General features: G+C 38.4%; 2 protein-coding genes across 3 annotated transcripts in view; one reads left to right on the forward strand and one right to left on the reverse strand.

Annotated features, from left to right (window-relative positions):
* KLHL2 (kelch like family member 2) overlaps positions 1 to 208 on the reverse strand; it is a 65,042-nt gene extending 64,834 nt beyond the window's left edge. The window contains exon 1 of the mRNA XM_088132643.1: positions 64 to 208. The gene's annotated coding sequence lies outside the window, so the exon portion shown is untranslated. The remainder of the gene's footprint in view (positions 1 to 63) is intronic.
* A 149-nt stretch (positions 209 to 357) lies between these two features.
* TMEM192 (transmembrane protein 192) lies at positions 358 to 17,388 on the forward strand. 2 transcript variants are annotated; one of them, XM_007427483.3, is made up of 6 exons: positions 358 to 452; positions 4,970 to 5,116; positions 7,285 to 7,549; positions 10,732 to 10,866; positions 15,409 to 15,511; positions 15,717 to 17,388. In XM_007427483.3, the coding sequence occupies exons 1-6, from the start codon at positions 402 to 404 to the stop codon at positions 15,838 to 15,840; spliced, it is 825 nt and encodes a 274-aa protein (XP_007427545.2). In that variant the 5' UTR covers positions 358 to 401; the 3' UTR covers positions 15,841 to 17,388. The 2 variants fall into 2 exon arrangements, with proteins under 2 accessions (XP_007427545.2, XP_025021985.1); XM_025166217.2 differs by having other exon boundaries at positions 371 to 499.
* Positions 17,389 to 20,297: the final 2,909 nt, after the last annotated feature.

Here is a 20,297-nt window from a genome sequence, read left to right on the forward strand (position 1 = left end):
CTTTGGGCTTCCCCTTCCTGAAACGGGAAGAAACCACCCACTGTTGTGGGCATTTTTCCTCACCTCAAACGTGGAATCAGCAGGTAAAAGAAGTTGCTCTCGCAGGTGCAACAGCAAAGCAAAAGCCTCACTAGCAGCGAAGGCAGCCCTTATTTCTCCCCTTTCTCCTCGAGGCAGCATAGGGTACTGCGCGTGGGGGGCGGGGCCCTCGAGAGAGGCGGTTATTTTGAGCGCAACGTGTCTCCAATAAGAGCGCCCGTAGAAAGTGGGAGGAGATTTGGAGTGGAGACAAAAGCCGAAGATGCGCTACGTCGTACCCGGGAATGGAGGGGGTGGGGTGTTTCCTTTAACGCAGCGGGGGGGGGGTGCGGCACCGGAAGCAGCTGCAGGAGCAGCCCACGATGGCGGGAGCTTCGGCTTCAGGAGGGCGGCAGTTGCGTGGTGTGGATAACGTGAGTTATGGCGTTGAGGTCCCTGGCATGCTGGTATTTGCAGGCTGGTACGGACACTCCTGTGAGCGGCGAGTCCGGTGTCGGGGGGGGCGGCGGTGGTGGTGGAGGGTTTGCAGCAGATTGCCTGGGGGTCCAGACTGAAAATCCGCGTGACTCCAAGGTTTAGTTTGCTTAGGCTCACCCTGGCCCCCTCGCTTGATTATTGCCCTCAACAGGGCGCTCTGGAAGGGAGCTGGACGGCAGCTGCCGTCGTCGCTAACCAGTATGGTGACCCTAGTAGCTGAGATACTGGAAGGGCTAGCCTCATGTCTGGAGAGCCCCAGCACGAAGGCGTCTCGTCATTATCATGTGATAGCGCTGACTTTCTTTCATTTCTCTTTGGAGACAGGGAGGCACAAATTTTGTTTTGCGAGACCTTGGGATGAATTTTCTGAAAAGATTTGAGCTCTTCCAATAATTTTCACACAATATAGTGAGCCAAACCCACTCCATTAATACGTGTGAACTCAGCCTGTATGTGACACACAGATAAATCGGTGTCAGGCATAGTTATAGACATGCTTAATAACAGGTGTTCAGGTTTTCCTTCTGTGTTTCCTCCCCTCCCTATTTCGGCTTGAAATCCGTGCTACACAAATGCTAAAGTTAAAGTGCCAGGAAGCACTATTAGATAAATCACATTTTGTTTCATGTTTTATCAGACTGGTCCAAAGTGCTAATATTGAGACTAGGATTGCCAACAATATGTATTTGCACAGAGTTTTAAAACTAGGGTTATCCTATAATTGAGCTGCTTATGGGATAAAGGATCGACATATCACTGGCTCCCTATTTTCTTATGCATCTTTTGTCATTAAGTGCAGTTACAGTACTGAAAATGGATCCCTGAGTGTACAAAAATGGCATTATTTGCTAGAATATATTGATGTATTTAAAACAAAGATGTAGTTTCCAATAGAATACTAGTAAGTGTATGAGGAAAATTATTGAAGTTATGCAATTAATGTTTAATATGACATTACTAAAAGTTAAACCATACCAAAGTACATTGAGTTGTTTTTGTGCTATGAAAAATATTTGCTAGAATTTCAGTGAGATCAATAATAGATTTCAAGACGAAACTAATTAAAGACAGGGTTGCTTTGTCTATCTGCCTATCTGCTGTGGCTGATTGTGGCACTGAAACATAAGTTCTGTGAGGGATGTTAACCTTCCTGTCAAATTAAGAAGGAGGGTTGCTATCCTGTGTCTTGCAGGTTTTATTTTTGAATTTAATTATGTATTTGAAAAACAATTTTGTGATTAAAAAAACTGGAATGTAATACATTAAAGAAGAGATAAATGATACGTTAGTCTCCAGCTATTATTAGAATTGACCTTCATCATTGGTCATACTGGCTAGAACTGACAGAAGAGTTGTCTGTCTTCCTTTGTCCATCAGGGATGATAATTTGGTCTCTTTCTCTGTGGAAGCTGAAACACTAGTGAAATTAAGATGTATTATATTTCAACCAATTTGGTGTAGTGGTTAAGGCATCAGGCTAGAAACTGGGAGCCCGTGAGTTCTAGTCCTGCCAAGGCACAAAGCCAGCTGGGTGACCTTGGGCCAGTCACTTTCTCTGAGCCCTAGAAAGGAGGCAGTGGCAAACTACTTCTGAAAAACTTTGCCAAAAAAACTACAGGGACTTGTCCAGGCAGTCTCTGGGAATCTCACACAATTGAACAGATTAAATAAATAAATAAATATTTCAACCCTACATATATTATATCCAATAGGATATACATTTCAATAGATTGCTAACAATGTAATCTGTAGATATCTTAAAACTGACTTCTTACTAGGACTTCTTACTACTTCCTGTTAATATTGAACTACAGAGTTCGCATATCCTTTTACAGTGGAATAGTGAAGGAAGCCCCTGAACTCCAGAGTTTTCCCAAAGAATAACTACCTTGATCCTGAAAACCATGCTGTTTCTCTTCAGCAATAATGATTGACTCACTGTATTTGAAAACATAACATCCATGTTTCCCCCAGTTCAAAATTTTGTTTGTTGTTGGTTAGAAACAAAAAGCATATTGCTACAGCACAATTAGGAAAAGATGAAGTATTAGTGAATATTTAATTCTGATCTGAAATCCTAATTTCATGGTTTTGTTTTAATAAATTTAGAAAATATCTCTCTAGCCAAGGGTATCTAAGTATCTTTTATAGTTTAAATATAATAATTATTTTACCTAGATATAAGTGAATTTACTGGGATTTATTCCCAGAAAAACTGAAGTTATACTGAGCTGTTAGTTTGACACTGCTGCTTTGATTCCTTCTGATCATGTTACATTTCAAGTTAAACAGGAAAGTTGAAGAGCAGATATTAAAGGTCTTAGTGTATTTGCTCCCATTGAATAAATATATTAATCAACAGTGAAAAGAAAAATGCTGACAATTGCTAACAGTATACAGACCTACTTTTTAGGTTTGATGTTGAAAGAAAAACACAAAAGTAGCATTTTCAGGCTTATGTGCAATTTAATGTAAAATGTACTTCTGTGCTGGCCTCTTTGTGGCCAGAGGATTACAGTATGTACTTTGTTGACAGCTGTTTTTATTAATATGTACAGTATTAGATGAATTTTTAAATTATTTTTTGTCCAGAGGTTTTTAAAAGTTAACTTTTAAAAAATGAAGTTAATTAGAAAAACTTTTTTTCCCCACTGACATTGGTGGAAAATGTCAGGAATATGTTTACAAATTTGTTCAGGAATGATCATTTTAAATCTGAATTTTTATCCTTCTAATTCTAGGCTTAAAAAGGAGTCTTGCAAAATGCAAAATAAGTACTATATCAGAAAGGATGAGAATCGAAGTTGGGAGGGAAATGTATTCTGCTAGTTCTATGTTTGAAGGATCTGAAAATAGTAAATTTATGCTTCTAAGTAAAAAGTTCCTAATGTATTAGGATAATTGTCCACACACACATGCAGATCCAAATAAATCAAATTGAGTGCTTGCTTCTCCTCACTGTCTGGCAAGAGTTGTATATGATGTAAAGATGATATGGATGGCTATCTTTTCAAAAGTGACTTTTGTATTTGTTTTCAGATCATGAGATGCCCTATGCTTATTTACTTTATAATGCACTAAAACTTTCTTTGTGATACAAGGGGGATTTTTGCTTGAGTTTATGGTCACAGGTACAGGGTTTATTGTCAAATACAGTACAGGTAGTCCCTGGTTTAAGAATGACTTCTGTTCCCAAGGTCTGTCCTTAAGTCAAATTTGTATGTAAGCTGGAACGGTATTATTGTATAATACTGTACAAGTAGTATTGTGTAATTAACTCAAATATTGTGTATTTAACCTGAATTTTGCTACAGTAGGTTCCATTCTTAACTATGGATCATCTGTAACCTGGGCATTCTTAACCCGGGGACTACATACAAATCATGTCAGTGTATACTGATATTTATGAGGTAGTACTATCTCCAAAAACAACCAAACTGAGCAATTTTACCTATGAGCAAAGAAATCTCAAGGTGGAGGAATGGGGGTCTTAGCTAAAGCATTCTTTGCTCATGAAGGTAAGGTAAATGAGAAGAAGGAACTGTTTTGGGGGTCATATGTGCATTTTTTTCAGGAAGTACTCTTGGATTTCCCCCCATATATGAAATGTATTGCTACACTCCTGTCAAACTGTCAAAATATGCTTACAAAGGCATATTTTAGATGAATGTATTAGTTGAGCATATTAAATTTCATCTGCCACTGCATTTTTCACATTTCATTTACATTCCTTGCTTTCAATTTATTTAGTCAGTCTGTTATTTCTTTTATATAGCTTCTTTCACTGAAAATAAAATGTGGTGGATGTCCCTCTTTTTATCCTCACAATAACATTCCTGTTAAGTAGATTAGGCTGAGAAACAGTGATAGGCCCAAAGTCACCTTTCATAATTAAATGTGGACTGGAACCAGGATTTCCTGGCCAGAAATGTAGGCCAGAAGATTTCCCACTTCAGACATATTTGGCAGTTTCAGAGATGGATTGATGTTTGATTTTGGGGAGATTGTTCTAAAAATTGAGGAAAAGGGATTTCAGGGTTCCCCACCCCCATCAAATAACATAGCCGCAATATGTAGATACGGATACTGAAGTGAATATTTTAATTGGATTTATACTGATTTGCATAGCAACATTTTCCTTTGGGAGGAGGAACCCATTTTCTGTCCTCAGACAGAACCTTCATTGCTGTAATCTGGTCTGCATCCCCCATATAAATTCTAAAATTATATGACAACTATAATTCTCTGTAGATGATGATAAATCCTATTACACATAATAGGAAATGCATCCAAGTAAATACATAGGATTTTGCTGAAAATGTTTTGCTTTTTGAAATGTCTAGATCTTTCTAATGTAATAAAACTTGCACAAACAAGCATAGTTGATTTCTGCATATGTAAAAGTTATTTTGACTTTCTGATTTAAAATATTTTGTCGCTGAACCTGTTTCAGGGATCCTTGGAGATAACACAGAGCATGGATGATGACCCTCTACTTGATGCACCACTTCTTCCACCCCATATGTTACATTCCAGGCTACATCCAGAGTTCCATGCTATACCTACAGTCTTCATTGCCAATGTTTTGTTGTTTTTGCATGTAAGTTAAAGAACAGACAAATGTGGAGTGATGCAAATGATCAGCTTAGCTTGCCTGCAGACCAGGTGGTAAAGTGCAGTTATTTCATTTAGCTGACTAACAAGTTAGGAATACTAATTTCTTTCTCTGGCACTTAAATTGCTCCTTCCCCAGCAGAAAGACATGTCATAAGTTTTATGACGTGGTGGCACAGCGGCTTAATGACGCTGAAAGTTGCCGGCCAGAAATGGTCGACACTTCAGCGGTTCGAGCCCAGCTCCGCGCAGCAGAGCGAGCTCCTGCTTCCCCCCCGGCTCCTGCCAACCCAGCAGCTCGAAAACTTATGTGAGTACATAAATGGGTACTCTCACCCTGGTGGGAGGAAAAATGCTGGCGGCGCCTTGCAAAGGAGATGGGACCAGTTGCCAGTAACGCGGAAGCCGCGCATGCCTGAAAAAGGCACGAAGCAACGGAAACCCCGCCTCCTGCGCTCGCCAGTTGGGCTCTGCTCTAGGAAGGAAGCAATGGCAAACCACTTCTGAAACACCTTGCCCTGAAAACTGCAGGGACTTGTCCAGGCAGTCACCGCAGAATCGGTAACGATTGAGTGCAGATAAAAACAAACAAACAAACAAACTTTATCCCAGTTTGTCCTTCTTGGTCCTTTAAAAGTGGCAGAGGCATCTAGGTCTCCTTTAAGACTTCTCCAGTCTTGCCCCATCATAATTATGTGGAATCCAGAATGCATAGTCTTGACTCATTATTAAAAATGGGCAGTTAGGCTTTATACACTGAAATAATGTGCCAAACTGTTAGTCTTATCAACTTGCAGCTTGGGGATTGATACTGTAATCTCAACTGAGAAAATTAAAAACCAACAAAATGGGATGTACAGAAGATTCCTACTTCTGGTGCCATAACCAGTAAATCTAGCTTTTGCCATTCTTCCCCAGTTCTGGGATATGAATCATCATGTCTCCTTGCTGACTATTATGCAAATGAAACAGAGCCATCAAAACAGTTTCTGTATATGCCAAGCAGTGTTGCTTGATGTAATACAGTAAAAGGGGGTTATGCTTCAGTGGTGTGTATGGGTAGAGGGTGAGGGGAGGAAGAAAGCACAACTCTAAAACCACCTTGATGGCAGAAGCAGTGACATGTATTAACACCAGGCTAAGTCACTCTCTTTGCTTTGCAAGTGAAATAACATAGTGACTATCTTCATTATGTTCAGGACAAATTAGCATAGAAGTGAAAAAAATAATAAAGCAGAAGCTATGTATTTCCCCTTTCCTTGATGAGTTCCTATTTCACTGAAGTGAAAGGATCAATAGAAACACTTCTTAGTAAGACAGTCTTGGAATTCAAAGTACAAGTTGCATGTCAGCTAGATAGACTTTTTTTGTTAAAGTGCAATGCATACTGCAAGTTGAATCTGTAAGCATCACAAAGTTCTGGTAACCACACTAGAATCTTAACTGTGAGGTTTTATTGCTAGTTTACTTGAATACTTTTTAATCCATGTCTGTATACATCTACTGGCAGTAGTGTTATGGGATATTCCTGGAATACTGATATGGTGGTTGTAATAAAGAGCTTCTTACTTTCAAAATGTACCATTAATTTACTGCTTTATGTTAGAACCTTTATATAGGAATTTTCAGAAGTCATATCATTGCCAGAAACAGGCTGATGGAAACTGATTCCATGCACACACCCAGGCTTCCTGAATTGAGAAAAGATAACTCTGGTGTCTTGGATAGTTTAATGAAATAATAGACACAGTCATAGTTAGAGAACTCCCCATAATGCCTTTGTGCTATTTAGAGAGGGCAATACCATTTAACAACCCCAGTGACTCCTTTTGATGCAAGCCAAAGTTGAATCTTATGGACTTTTCATTATCCTTCAACTGGTTATAAAGTGCCCCAAATACTATGCACAGCCGTATCTTGGATACATGTTCATATTAGAATAGTTCAGCGTTAGATGGATGGCATACTCAGAATTGGGTTATGGTGGTGCTGTTCCTGAATTGGGAGATACAAGCATTTCCAGTTGAAACAATATGATAATTCAGCTCACAATAAAAAAAATACTCTTAATATAAATAGCTTGCATGAAACCTGACTGATAATACTCACTTCTTTAGTCCATATCTTATAATTATTTAATATCTTTCTTTCTAGGTTGCTTTTGTTGTGTTGGCATTTGTGACAGGGATGGTTTGCTCTTACGCTGATTCAAGTGAAGATACGTGCCCCGAAAACTACACTTATCCCTTTAAAGTGCAGACTATTATAGTGATTGCCAAGGTAATTCTCTGGATTCTTCATCTGTTCCTGGAACGATACATTCACGTTCAACACAGCAAAGTCAGAAGCAAAGGTTACCTCCACATCTACCGAACCACAAGACATCTTAAAAGGCTTCCCCTGCTAATTCAGTCAACAGGTGAGCCAGAATGCACTTGCTTATTCATTTTAATTAATGTTTTTCCTCTAAATACAAATATTTCAGTATACAGTAATGATGTTACATATATAGGGTGAAAATACGTTCTGTTATTTTTGTAGTGATACATCTCATTTTGATCAGTTGAAACCTTCATTCTGGTAAGCCGAAACAAGTCATTATTATAGCTATGACTAATAAACAGTGTAAAATCCTGTTCAGATAAGACTTTTAAAAGTATGATTTTATTTTCCATGCATTTAATACATTTTACACTGCAGCATATTTACAAACAGAGCCACTGCTGAGTAATGGTCACATTATATTTTCAATGGTAAGAAGTGATATTGTGTTGTTTTAATTATACCAGGCCCATTATGTGGCAAATAACTCCTAGTGGCTGCTATGAATCTGTGACAAGTGGATATTTGCTTATAAGCACTTCCTAGCAGCAGGTTCTTACAATCCAGTAAGAGTACTTGAATAGTTTCCTGATACGAAACTGTTTGGAGTTGTGATAGGGATATGAACCCAAGAAAGGAGAAAGGGAAATAAAAGAACTAAGTGATGCTTGGAAAATAGATGCATGATGGTATGCAATAAATTATTATACTTATCAATACAACTATTTTCCTTGATCTTATTTTACCAAATTATTACAGTATTTTCAGTTAGGATATAGAGACTTTTAAGAAATCATCAAAATAGTCATTTTAAAAAGCTAGTGATGTATATTTAGTGGCTCAGACAATATAGATCCTCTTCATATCATAGATTCAGTCTTACTGATCTAGATTAGTTAAGCATATGAAAAAAAAATTGGCCAGTCCACATGCATATCACCTCTCTACTTGCTGCTATTTGCATGCGTAGAAAATTATATTTTGCAGTAACACCAGTGGTCACAATTCTTTAGAGAGCAAGAATGTATTCAAGGCACTTTTTCATTAGGGATTGTAAGTGCAGGAGATACTATTAATAGAGTTGGAAACTTCTATTCTGATACCTAATAAATATATGATATTGACTTGAAGCATCCCTGAAAATAGGCTTTCAGCTTTGCTTTCAAGGATGAGAGTTCATCAGCTTTTAATGTACTCTGGTCTAGTGTCAAATAGTTTATAGCATCAGGATTAATGTTTACTTGAAAGCTTTTATCTTGAGTCTGTTGGTTCAGGTCCTACCCAATATAGTTAAACAATAAATCTGCTCTATCAGTTATCACCTCTCAGTTAGTTTCATTGGCTTATAAAGATGAAATAAGCAGTACATGAAGGATGTTGATGGAAAACAGCATGCACTCTGAACATGAATCAGGTATTAAATAGGTGTTAAATTAAAAGATACGGTTTTATAAAACTGGAGAGATTATTTGCTGCTGTGGTAGTACCACTTAATTTCATTTTTCAATTTATATTTCTAACTTTGCCTATCATTGTATGATATTTCTATTCCTTGTTTCTCTAATTGTAAAACAAGACAAGAATGTTGTGGCTCCCAGTTTTCCCCTGTTGTGTGATGGTATGTGGGAATGACCTTGGGAGACAGGAGGAAGACCAGCAGCCTGGGCAACAGTCTGATAAGAGGCAGTTCAGTCCACAGGTAGAGGAAAAGCATGGGAAGGATTTCAGAAGAGACCTCCCCTAGTTTTCTGGAGACTAAAAAGAGAGGAGGGGAGAAATGCTTTCAGTCTTACAGGATTCTGTTTAACCTTATAGTAAAGATAGTGCTGATGCTGCTGGTTGTGCTTCTTGTATGGACTACCTTGAAGGGCTAACACTTGCCACTGAGCAGCTCTAAACTTACTTAATTTGGCGGAATGAGAAACCTTTTTCTAGAGATTGGAAAGTAAGTTAATCAACAAGAGAGGTAGAGTGACTGAGTCTCTTGCAGTACTAGAGAAATATGCCACTTTTTGAAAAGAAGTCTAATTTTGCTGTAATAAAAAACTTTGAAAATGAAAAATCTTATCTTTAAGTATCTGGCATTTCAGTATCTATTTTTTGTAACAACCAAACTGCAGTCTGACCCAACCAACCAACCAATTTACAGGTTGATGAATATCTGTAGTTTTGTTTTATGTGCACCACTGAAATGGGGCCACTAGATAGAGCTCTAGAGATAAAAACATTGCCAAGATGGCTCACAGCTAACTATTTAAACAGATGATGCATTTTCTTGAAGATCTAGTGCTTGTGCTATGCCCCTATGAAAAGAATTATTCTATATTGTCCCGTTACATAATGCTAATATTAGTTTCACTTGTAAGTCCTGCTATGTTATCTCATCCTTGGGGAGTGAGTGTTCCTGGGAGGGATGGCGAGGTACACCAAGAGTGTTTTTTCCCAGTATAGTCACCCAAGGTGTAAAGGTTATCCCAGCAGCCCAGCTAAAACAAGCAGGCACCTGTGCCAACACAGAACTGATACAAGAAGTTAACTGGAGTTACATAATTTCATATTACACAAAAGAAGTCAATGGTAATATACTCTTGTATTTTACTAATAAAACCACGTGGATAGCAAGTGATTGTTGAAATCATCGCACCACTGAAAGACCTAAAAGGCCAAGGTGAAGACAGATTATCCTACAGAGGATCCAGCTATGGTTGCTGAAAGTCGACATTGACTCAATGGCACTCAATCAATCTATATTAATTCTACCAAGAATAGTTTTATATATGTTCGTGGCATTACTCCTAAATCCATTGAAAGATGGTGTGACAGGTGGGAATCCAATCAAAATAAATAGCATATATTATTCCAGTAAGACCAGCCCACTACCATAAAGATTCATGCAGAACCTTTATGCAGATAATCAGTGATGACTGAATTGTTCTGGAGGCATAATGAGGGGGAGAACTGAATTCAAACTCTATCCCTGTCTCTTGCACTGCAGACAGATAATATATTTTCTGTTTGTTTCTATTTTGGGTCATTAGAGTTTAAGGATTTATTTTAATGGCCTCTTGATCAAGGTTATCTATTGGGTGCAATCTGGTTTAAAGTTACTGCAGCATTATATATGTAGAAAAGTTAATTTTCAGCTATATTTGGAAATTTCTAGACTATCCTTCACTGTCTTAGTGGCCATTACAGGTCCTTGACTTTCAGCTAATATAACTTTGTGAGGAAAGCTGACTCAGATTTCTGTTTTTAATGTGTCCTATTTGTTTTTAATAGGAAATGTGGCTTTACTGCTGATAATGTCACTGCAACATTCATTTCCTAATCACAATAAAATGTATCTCTGCTTCATCCTGGGAATCTTGGGTGTGGAATTGATATGTTCATTGATATGTCTGGTTGTCTACACAGGTGAGAATTGCAGCTTTGCTTTGATAAGGTAACTAGGCCATCCACTCTTTTTGTTTTTAAAGCATTATTAACATTAGTTTGACTTAAGGGAGCTGCTAAAAGTTTACAAGCTGTGAGCCTAAAATTAATATTGTTGGATATCATACCACCAGTCTTTTCAGTTTTATCTATATGATGTTGAGAAAAAAATATGGTATTTTAATACATTTGAAAAAAATGATTAACATCAGAAGAAGACAAAGATGTGGACATCATTGAAGCATGTCTTAACTTCTGTGGTGGTGGAGCTGCAAGCTGCAATTGTTTGCATGACACTTACATCTTTCAACTTTTATGCTGGTGTATCCCAGGGGCTTGAGGCAGTGTGTAGCACAAAAATAGAGCATACAAAATGCAGCTGTTGATAAAGAAATTCTTCCCTTGGCAGTGAGAGCCATCTTTTGTGGCAAAGCAGCTGCTTTGAGAGGCTTTTTGCCTGGCACTGATAAGCAGCTACATCTCTTCACGAATAGTTCAAGGCTCTTCATTTTTTGCTGTGCACATGGTAGCTGAGGAAGGAAAGAGGCAGAATGCATCTTGCAAGATATATTTGCACAATTCAGAGAGCATTAAAAAAACTCAGGCACAAGATGCAGGTCGTAAGAATAATAAAATTCTCTGGTCTTTTTCTTAGGATGAAAGAAGCTAAAACTATCAGAGAATGTAGCATTGACAGTAAAGCAAGATAATGTTATGAGTGTTAAACTATCACAGCAAAGGGGACAAAAATGACACCATGCTGTTATTTTTCAAGCCATGCTGGGGAATCTGCATTTTAAGGAGTTAATAAGCAGGTATATGTGAATAATCTGTAAACTGCTGTGCCAAAGGAGTCGACTTTTGTGTTTTTGAGATAGGAGAGTTCATATTATGGCTTTGTATTGGATTTGCCACTGCTTCTCTGACCCATGCAGAGCCTCTCAGTGTTTACAATTAAGAAAATAAAATTCAGAATGTAGAGCAAGGAAGTACATACTTTGTGTATAGTCTCATTTAGCAGACAGTGGCAACATAAACACATATTTTGGCTAGCTTCTAAGGCATCTTTATAAGTGATGGGAGCAAGACAGTTCTTTGAACCGGCTAAATATATACAGTGATGCTTAAAAATGTGTGAATCCTTTTGAATTTTCAATATTTCTGCATAAATATGACCTAAAACACAATCTCTTCACCACACAAGTCCTAAAACCAGATAAAGAGAACCCAATTAAACAAATGAATCAAAAACATCATACTTGTTCAGTTATTTATTGAGAAAAATGATTCTCAACATTTAGGTCATATTTATGCAGAAATATTGAAAATTCAAAAGGATTCACAAACTTTTAAGCACTGTTGTATATAGAAATGAATCTAGCATCCACCTTTTCTCTTGGTGCTAGAAGAATAGAAAATATAAAGGTTATCTTCCCTCAAAGAAAGAATATTGAAAGTCCATTATCTTATTCTTCTTTAGAAAGCAAATGTATTTTATTCTTAGCTCAGTGAAGTAGGACTTGGAAGACCCCTTTTTTCTTTGATGAGAGGAAAGTATCATTGTGATACCCATTTTAAAGATGCTTCCCTAATCTCTGAAAGAGCCCTGCTATCTGCATATGTTAGCCCATTAATTCTTAACTATTGCATCTAATAAGTCTATGCAGAGATCCAAATTCAAAGGGCAAAACAGATGAACATGTGTATGTATATAGAGCACCTTCTGGGAAAAGCCTTAAACAAAATGCATTTTTCCTCAGAAATATGTAGCAACTGCAGAGGACAATGGCTTAATGCTGAAAGAAGGCATGGCTACTTTAAGGTGTATTCAACAGGTGGTTATATGCACATCCATGCATGCATGTATCCAGATCTCTGCATAGCCATAGAATCTAGTAGCATACATGGTTCTAATACACAGTATTTTTATTTCCTTGCCTTCTTCATCATTTATAAGTTCCCTGGCTGGTATGAATATTGAGTCTCACTAGCAACATGTACGATAGCACACATATTGCTATAAATATGTATGACAGCAAATTGACTAGTCTTTTATGTACCACATAGTTCTTTGGTTCTATTAAGAACCAATGCCTTTGACAGAATGATGAAATGAGTATCATGATATTAGAATGCATGCTCTGCCCCTACATACATACAGTATGTGCAATATTACAACACAGAGATGGGGCAGAGCTTGCCTCACAATGCTTGTTTCATCTTTTGCCCCCAAACAGATGGCCACGGTTCCACTCTCTACTTCTGTTCTTGAACATTGCTATTAATAATCCTCACCTGTCTCTCCATCTGAATCACAATCATGTATTTCAGAAAAAAATAGTTACACTATTTTTTTTTGAGATGGTACAATAAAATACTTTATTTATACTTGTATTAACAAAATCATTAGCTTGTCCATCTTTTATGATTCTGCTCTACTACCCACCTTTAGACACCTGTTAAATGACAGTTGACTGGAATGTGTGCTTTGGGGTAATTGATCTGCTCTTGGATACCTGAATCATGGCAGCTTGAGAGCTAAATGCATCTAATGCTTTTTACAGCTTGTAGACACACCTGCTGTAGTTATTCCTCTGATCAGTCATGCAGCCCACTTCCTACATAGCAGGTGGCCTAGTAAAGCAATTCTAGAAGAGATAGGAAGAGTTTTCCTATTCACACAGAGCTGTTGATTGAGTAGATGAGAATGAAGCATTGTGTCAATGTGGGACCAATAAATAAAAGCAAACTTCCCCAGTATATTCTCTAATCTCTTTTTGGCTAAAGACTAGCTGTATCCAAGCATACATTCTGAATACATACTTGCAGAACAAAACTGGATGTGAAGGAAGTGACAATATTTTTATATAGTTTTTCCCAACCAGATCCTCTCTCTCCCACCCCACCCCTACATATTAGAATACATTTCCCATCAACTCAGCCAGCGTATCTGCTTTAATTCATACCACTTCAAAACAGTGAAATGTATCTTGAATGCTAAAATGCCCTCCATTTTAAAAAATTAAGGGAATTAAATAGGAGTCCAACCTCAGGGCCTTTTAAAATGATTTGGAATAGGAATGCTGCACAGACCATGCCCCCATATTTCCTAGCAATATATCCAATCACAGAAACAATCCAACTGACAAAGTTTTCTTGTCAAAAACAAGTGAATACGTTAGCCTGCTATGAAGTGTAAAAATGTCTCAGTGAAATAGCCACATGTTCTTTCCCTGTTTATTCCCATCTCCATTTTTTTCTCCTCATTGCGTTCCCTGGTCGATAATCATATATTATAGCTGTGTTCACATGACAGATTACCCAGCAGTCCCCTTGCCTCAGCCAGTTCACTCAAGCCTTATCTACCTACCTACTTACCTACCTCCCTGCCCATCTACCTACCCACTGGCACAAAGCAGGCTGAAAGACTTTGCCCACCATTCGCTCTTCCCATTTTTATTTTATTTTCTTGAACAGAGGGGAAAGATTGTGATGCTACTGTGTTTAGCATATCCAGCTCCTACCAATTACTGCTTCCTTTTTACTTGATGGAGAAGGAATGTAAAACTAAAGCAGACAGTGATGGAATGCCAAAATAGGTCCTGTTCTCATGGGGCTTTTCTAGGACCTTATCTCTGATGAGTGTTGGGAATAGGGTTAGTTAAGACAAGCACCCTATAGTCATCCAGGAGACTTAATTTAATCCCTCATCCACCCAGGCTATTTTGGACTAAATCCAATTCCCTTAAGTTTAATTGGCTGGGTAAATTATCCCAGTTTTCCAGTTCTTATGACATATCAATACCCTTTCCCTATAACTCAGTTAAGCGTGCCATGTAAAACAGGGCTACTGTTTGTATTATATAAAGAATAAAATAACAGCAGAATTGTAGAGTTTCTTCCTTGCTCTTAAGAGGACATGCTTTGACTTAAGCCAGCTATTCTTGGCCCATGGAGGGTGTGTGTGTGTGTGGTTTTTTAGAGTAAAGCCAGGAGAAAAGTCAACCTACTATCTCTCTTGTATTGGAGCATACTCTAGAATTGCTAAATTCAGTTCAAGTTGCTTCTGATTAGAGTCCTAAGCATCTGACATAAAGCTTTTTGATGAACTGTTTCCTTCCACGTGAATCTATAGCTTTGTGATTCTTTTTTCACAAGTAATTGCCTTCAGAGGCACATTTGGTGAAATATGTGCAAGGATTTTATCTTTGGTTATGCTCTATATTTATGCTACAACAATTGCAATAATTCCTTTTAAAATCAGCTTTAGATTCTGTAATATTTATTTGACTTTATTATTTGGACTCTGATTTTCTCTGAATCTGAATAATAAGCCAAATCAGTATGTATGTATGTATGTATTTATTTATTTATTGCTATTTCTTTTATACTTAAATGCTTTGAGCAGTTCCATTCTGTAGAGGAAACAGGATAGGGTTTGTTTTTCTATAAATGAAGTTTTTTTAAAAAAATATATAGTCTGATTTTAGCAGAATATACATTTCATCTTTTTTGTTTTCCAAGTGAAGGTAAGCAACTTTAATCAAGCAAAGTCAAGACCTGATATAATAGAAGAGGAGAAGATATATTCTTATCCTAATCAAGTTACCTCAGAAGTTGGATTCAGGTACTTGAATAAAACTTGCTGAACTTGCATAAATCCTTGGCACTGACTCCTGTGTTTTTTAAGCCCTGATGATTTTATATTGGACTTGATCTTGTGACTGATTATTCTAGAGGGTTAGGGTGCTGGGAAGAGCAATTCTTTTCAGATGAGTAAGATAACAAAAAATATTGTAATAAGGATGATGTATTAATTTTTTGATTTTCAGAGAAACCTCAAGTTTGGAAGAAGTAGTTGAAAAACAAGGTGATGTGATTGAATACCTTCGGCGGCACAATGCCCTGCTTAGCAAGAGACTGTTGGCATTAACATCTGAGCAGAACAGAAGCTAGAGGTGGCCAAGGCAGCAATGCAGAAGAAAAGCATCTTCAGTATTGATTTATTCTTTGAAATGCATCTTATGCAAGTTGTATTGCAAAACTCCAGTCCAGATTTTGAATAGCAGTTGGGCCACTCCTGGCTCACTGCAAAAGCTTGTTGTTGTTTAAAAGGACACATACTTTTAAGTGTTTTTTTCTCCTAAAATTTTTGCAGTGCAGGAAGCAGGCATTAGATAGGGAAAATCTCTCTCTGTCAGTTGCAGATTGTTCTTCCAAAGTGCCAAAGATTTTTATGATAGTTCAGGATTCAGTTATTTTCAAAGCCACTATAAAGTAAACATCCTCATTTAAGTGTTAGTGTTCTTTTACATCTGTATTATCAGTTGAACCACTGGATACATTTCTTGAAGAAATTAAGGACTGTTAGTAACTCTGCTTCATCAGAGGTGAATGAAGTTGCTATGAGAATAGTGAAGAATCATCTGGAAAACTGCTTAATATCTTGCGATTCCATTTGTACAAGTATGGTGATGGCACAACAGAATCTTGAATGCAGGGGAACATCTGAAAGAGGAAGATGATGATATCCTACATAAACTGGAAGGATTATGTGGGTATAATACAGGAAATAACAGTTAAGCCTTTTAAAATCACGGATATCAAAATGAGGTTAATGTTGCCTTTCTGGCTTGCTTACATGTGTGGGCCAACATCTTAGTCAAATGAACAAGAAAGGGAAAGTGTGTGTGAATGTATTTTTAAAATATGTGGGTATTAACAAGCTGCATGTAAGTCTTTATATCCTAAGGGTTAATGGTGAGTTATTGCTTATAATGTGAACAAACATTAGTATCTGGCTTTTAAGTTGTTCTTCTGAAGAGCTGCTACTTTATTTTGAAAAGTTACTTCTTTAAGCCCTGCATATGGAATGTTTAAGTGAAATCTACCCCCCTCCCCCCTTAAACTTGTCACAATTGTTGAAGATACTCAAGCCTATTATGCTTAGTGATTCCTTTTTACTCCCCCTAAAAGCTGTAGCAATCTCAGCTTTCCCAAAATATATAGATAAAAATGTGTAGATCCTATTGAACTCAGTGAAAATTAGTTGCTGGGATCTGCCGGCTATAAAGTTTTAAGTTTCTGTTTCACTGTAAACAGACAATTGCCTGCTTTGCTGCCAATGAAGACTAATTTTTGTGGGCTCTGTAGTCAGTATTTCTACAGAAAGGCAAACTTTTAAACAAATTGGATAATTCTGTGACCTTTTCTAGGGAAGAACAAAAGTACACCATCCTACTATACATTATGCAGACTAATTGTTGACCCACTGTTCACTGAAATATACGTATGTGTGTATATTGTATAAAATAACATAATATTGCAATTGGCTGCTTCTAACACTAATACATTCATGTCTTTTAGGCTGTGTATTAAGCACAGGTAGGATTTTACATGGAAGATGAGCTTTCCTTTTAAAGGATACTCAGGTTTCAATGTAGTTTGTATGTAATGTGTTCTATATTTTGTACTAAATGTGATAATAAATGCAACAAGTCCTAATCTATTGCAGTCTGTACCTAAAGATTCTTCAAACTCTGTGTTCATATGCAGACCAAATAATTGTGTCTTTATCAGATGTACTTGCCTACTCATCTTGCTGTCAGACATGATTGGTAGCAGGAAAGTACCTGGTATTAATGTCAACATGAATTCAAAAAAAAAATTCTGAATTAGAGTCTGGAATATTGGGTACTCATACAAACATTCGCACATTAATTTAAGCCATAATTAGTTAAATTGCATAGAAACAGTTACTATTATTTTTGTTATGGCTCTTTAGTTGCAGTTCTTACTGGGTTCGAAGGTTTAGAGCAGTGTTTTTCAAACTTGGCAACTTTAAGATGTGTGGACTTCAACTCCCAGAATTCCCTAGCCATTCCTCACACATGTTAAAGTTGCCAAGTTTGGAAAACATGGTTTAGAGTATAGTGGACAACTTGTAGCAGTCCAGCTGCAGTACAATACTTTGCATGGAAGTTGTGGAGCATCAGATAAATGCCAAAGATCGCAACCTCTATTTTGTTTCTGTTTTACCAACTGTAAGGCTTTCATCCTTCCAGTGCAGCTATAATTATTTTATTTCGACAGTATCCATCCTTGAATCAAGATATAATAAAAAGGTTTCCCCATTTAATTTCTTTCAGACTTTGGAAGTTTTGCCAGTTTGTGCCAGATCTATGAACTGAGGCACAACTGAATACTTTTCATCACTCTCCCTGTTTCAAGTGCTCCTTGTGTTACACTTTGAATTGCATCCTCCACCTCAAGTTTGTATTATTTTATCAAGGAGCACGTATCTTTACTGGCTTAAGGGCACCTAGTAAATTCCACTTTTGGATAAGGGTCTTAAGTGCATTACAAAATACCTTTACATTTGAAAGACTGCCTGCTTCTAGCTGAGTCCCTAGATATGTACTGAACTATAATCTCCCAGAATTACCAAAACTCCCAGGAAAAGGAATGCTGCTCTAATAAAATGCTCAAGCCATATAAGAAGTCTCATTTCTTAAAACTTAAGTGCGCCCTTTATATTCTTTCCAATCCAACAATGTTGAAAAGTACAGGTGTGCAGTATTCAGATCCAGTATGGGCATCCTCTCTCAACTTCTTGGCTACTTTGTAAAGAAGCCATGCTTTTTCCTGGGCTTGGACAGTATCACATGGCAGTTATAGGCAGTCCCCAGTTTAAGAACAAACTATGTTCCCAAGGCCTGTCCTTAAGTGGAATTTGTATGTAAACTGGAACAATATTATTGTATAATACTGTATAAGTATTGTGTATTTAACTGGAATCATTGTGTATTTAACTCAAATTTTGCTTCAGGAGGCTCCATTCTTAACTATGGGTTGTCCTTAAACTGGGCGTTCTTAACCCATGAACAACCTGTACTGCTTATCACACAGAGTGCCAATGGAAAGAAATTACAAGGAGGTTAGGATCTGCTGATCTGTCCATCAACAGAATAACACTCCAATAACTGAACCAGGGAGGGGAGAAACTGGCAAAAATATATCTGGGACTGAACCAGCTTGGATATGCAAAGAAAAAATATCCCCAATTCATCCCAGTTGGGAAATGGATCAGAGTGTTACCAACTCTTCCATTTTAAACTGCCCTCCCTTCTGATCAAATAACTCAAAGCAGACTATACATAGGGGCCCTGTGCCTTCCAGTACATATATACATACACACATATGCACAAACATGCAGATGCAGCACCAAAGGAGAGTGGAAACAGATGCAACATTTTTTTTTTTTTTACATAAAATATAGAATCACCTGTGGGGTTGAAAATAATTCCAGAAGCCATACTCTGCACACTTAGTTCTTGTTTAACTACTCTTCAGTGACTGTTCAAAGTTACAATGGTGCTGAAAGAATGGTCATTACGAACAGTCCTTGAAGTTACAGCCATTGCAATGCCCCCACGGTCACGTGATCAACATTTGGGCACTTGGCAACCAGCCTGCATTTATGACTGCAGTGTGCACTTCAATTCCCCCACCTGCTTATCTTCCCTCCCATGTCTGCCCTTTTAGTCCTCTGCACTCCACTGCTGCCTACCCCTGCCGCTCCCAACTCACCTTCGCTGTCTTCTTCCTCCTGCTGCTGGCCCAGGATCCAGGTGCTGGGCAAGGTTGCAGCCCCAGGACATGTACACCAAGCATGGCAGGGCAGCAGAGCCTCATCTGTCAAAGGGAGCTAGCTGGACCTGGCCAGGGACAAGGCAGCAGGACGGAGCCAGTGGATGAGGCTGGGTGATGGTTCCTCCCTGGGTGATGTAGCAGCTGTTGGACCTGTGCAAGGCCTCATGGACCTGCTGCCCTGCCTCCTCCATCAGCTCTGTCCTGCTGCTTCCCCAGCTGGGCCCGGCATGCTCCCTTTGGCAGACAAGGCTCCACTGCCCTGCCGTCACATCCCAGGGCCGTGCCCTTGCCCATGTCTGGATCCTGGGCCAGAGGCGGGAGGAAGAATATGGCAAAGGTCTGCAGGGAGTGGCAGGGGTAGGCGGAGGCAGCAGAGTGCAGGGCATCCAAAGGGCAGAGATGGGGCAGATGGGGGGGGAGTTGAAGCAGAGGGGAGAGCAGCAGGCTGGTGGAGCCTCGTCTGCCATAGGGAGCTCACTGGGCCCAGCTGGGGAGGAGCCCAGCAGTTCGTGCAGGGCAGGAGAAGCATGAGATCCTCACCTAACAACCGCAACCAGGACTTCCAGAACTGCCATCGCTAAGCAGTGCAGTCACATGATGTTTCACCTAATATCCGTTTCACTTAGTGATGGAAATTCTGGTCCCAATTAGGCTCATTAAGTGAGGATTACCTGTATGCTTTCCCTTCCTTGTTCTCATCTTACATTAGTATGTTCCACAGATGAATTAAATGGTTATCATGTTCACTTGCCTGGCGTTTG

This window comes from Python bivittatus, unplaced genomic scaffold (genome assembly GCF_059951505.1).
Source record: "Python bivittatus isolate LINGU-HERP-01145 unplaced genomic scaffold, Pbiv_v1 ctg000070_np1212, whole genome shotgun sequence".
Lineage (NCBI taxonomy): Eukaryota > Metazoa > Chordata > Lepidosauria > Squamata > Pythonidae > Python > Python bivittatus.

Bases quoted from the DNA above. Each gene is read 5' to 3' on its own strand.
- TMEM192 (XM_007427483.3), top strand. From the start codon at position 402: ATGGCGGGAGCTTCGGCTTCAGGAGGGCGGCAGTTGCGTGGTGTGGAT. The intron at 5,117-7,284 runs GTAAGTTAAAGA...CTTTCTTTCTAG, and splicing joins ATGTTTTGTTGTTTTTGCAT to GTTGCTTTTGTTGTGTTGGC. The intron at 15,512-15,716 runs GTACTTGAATAA...TTTGATTTTCAG, and splicing joins ACCTCAGAAGTTGGATTCAG to AGAAACCTCAAGTTTGGAAG.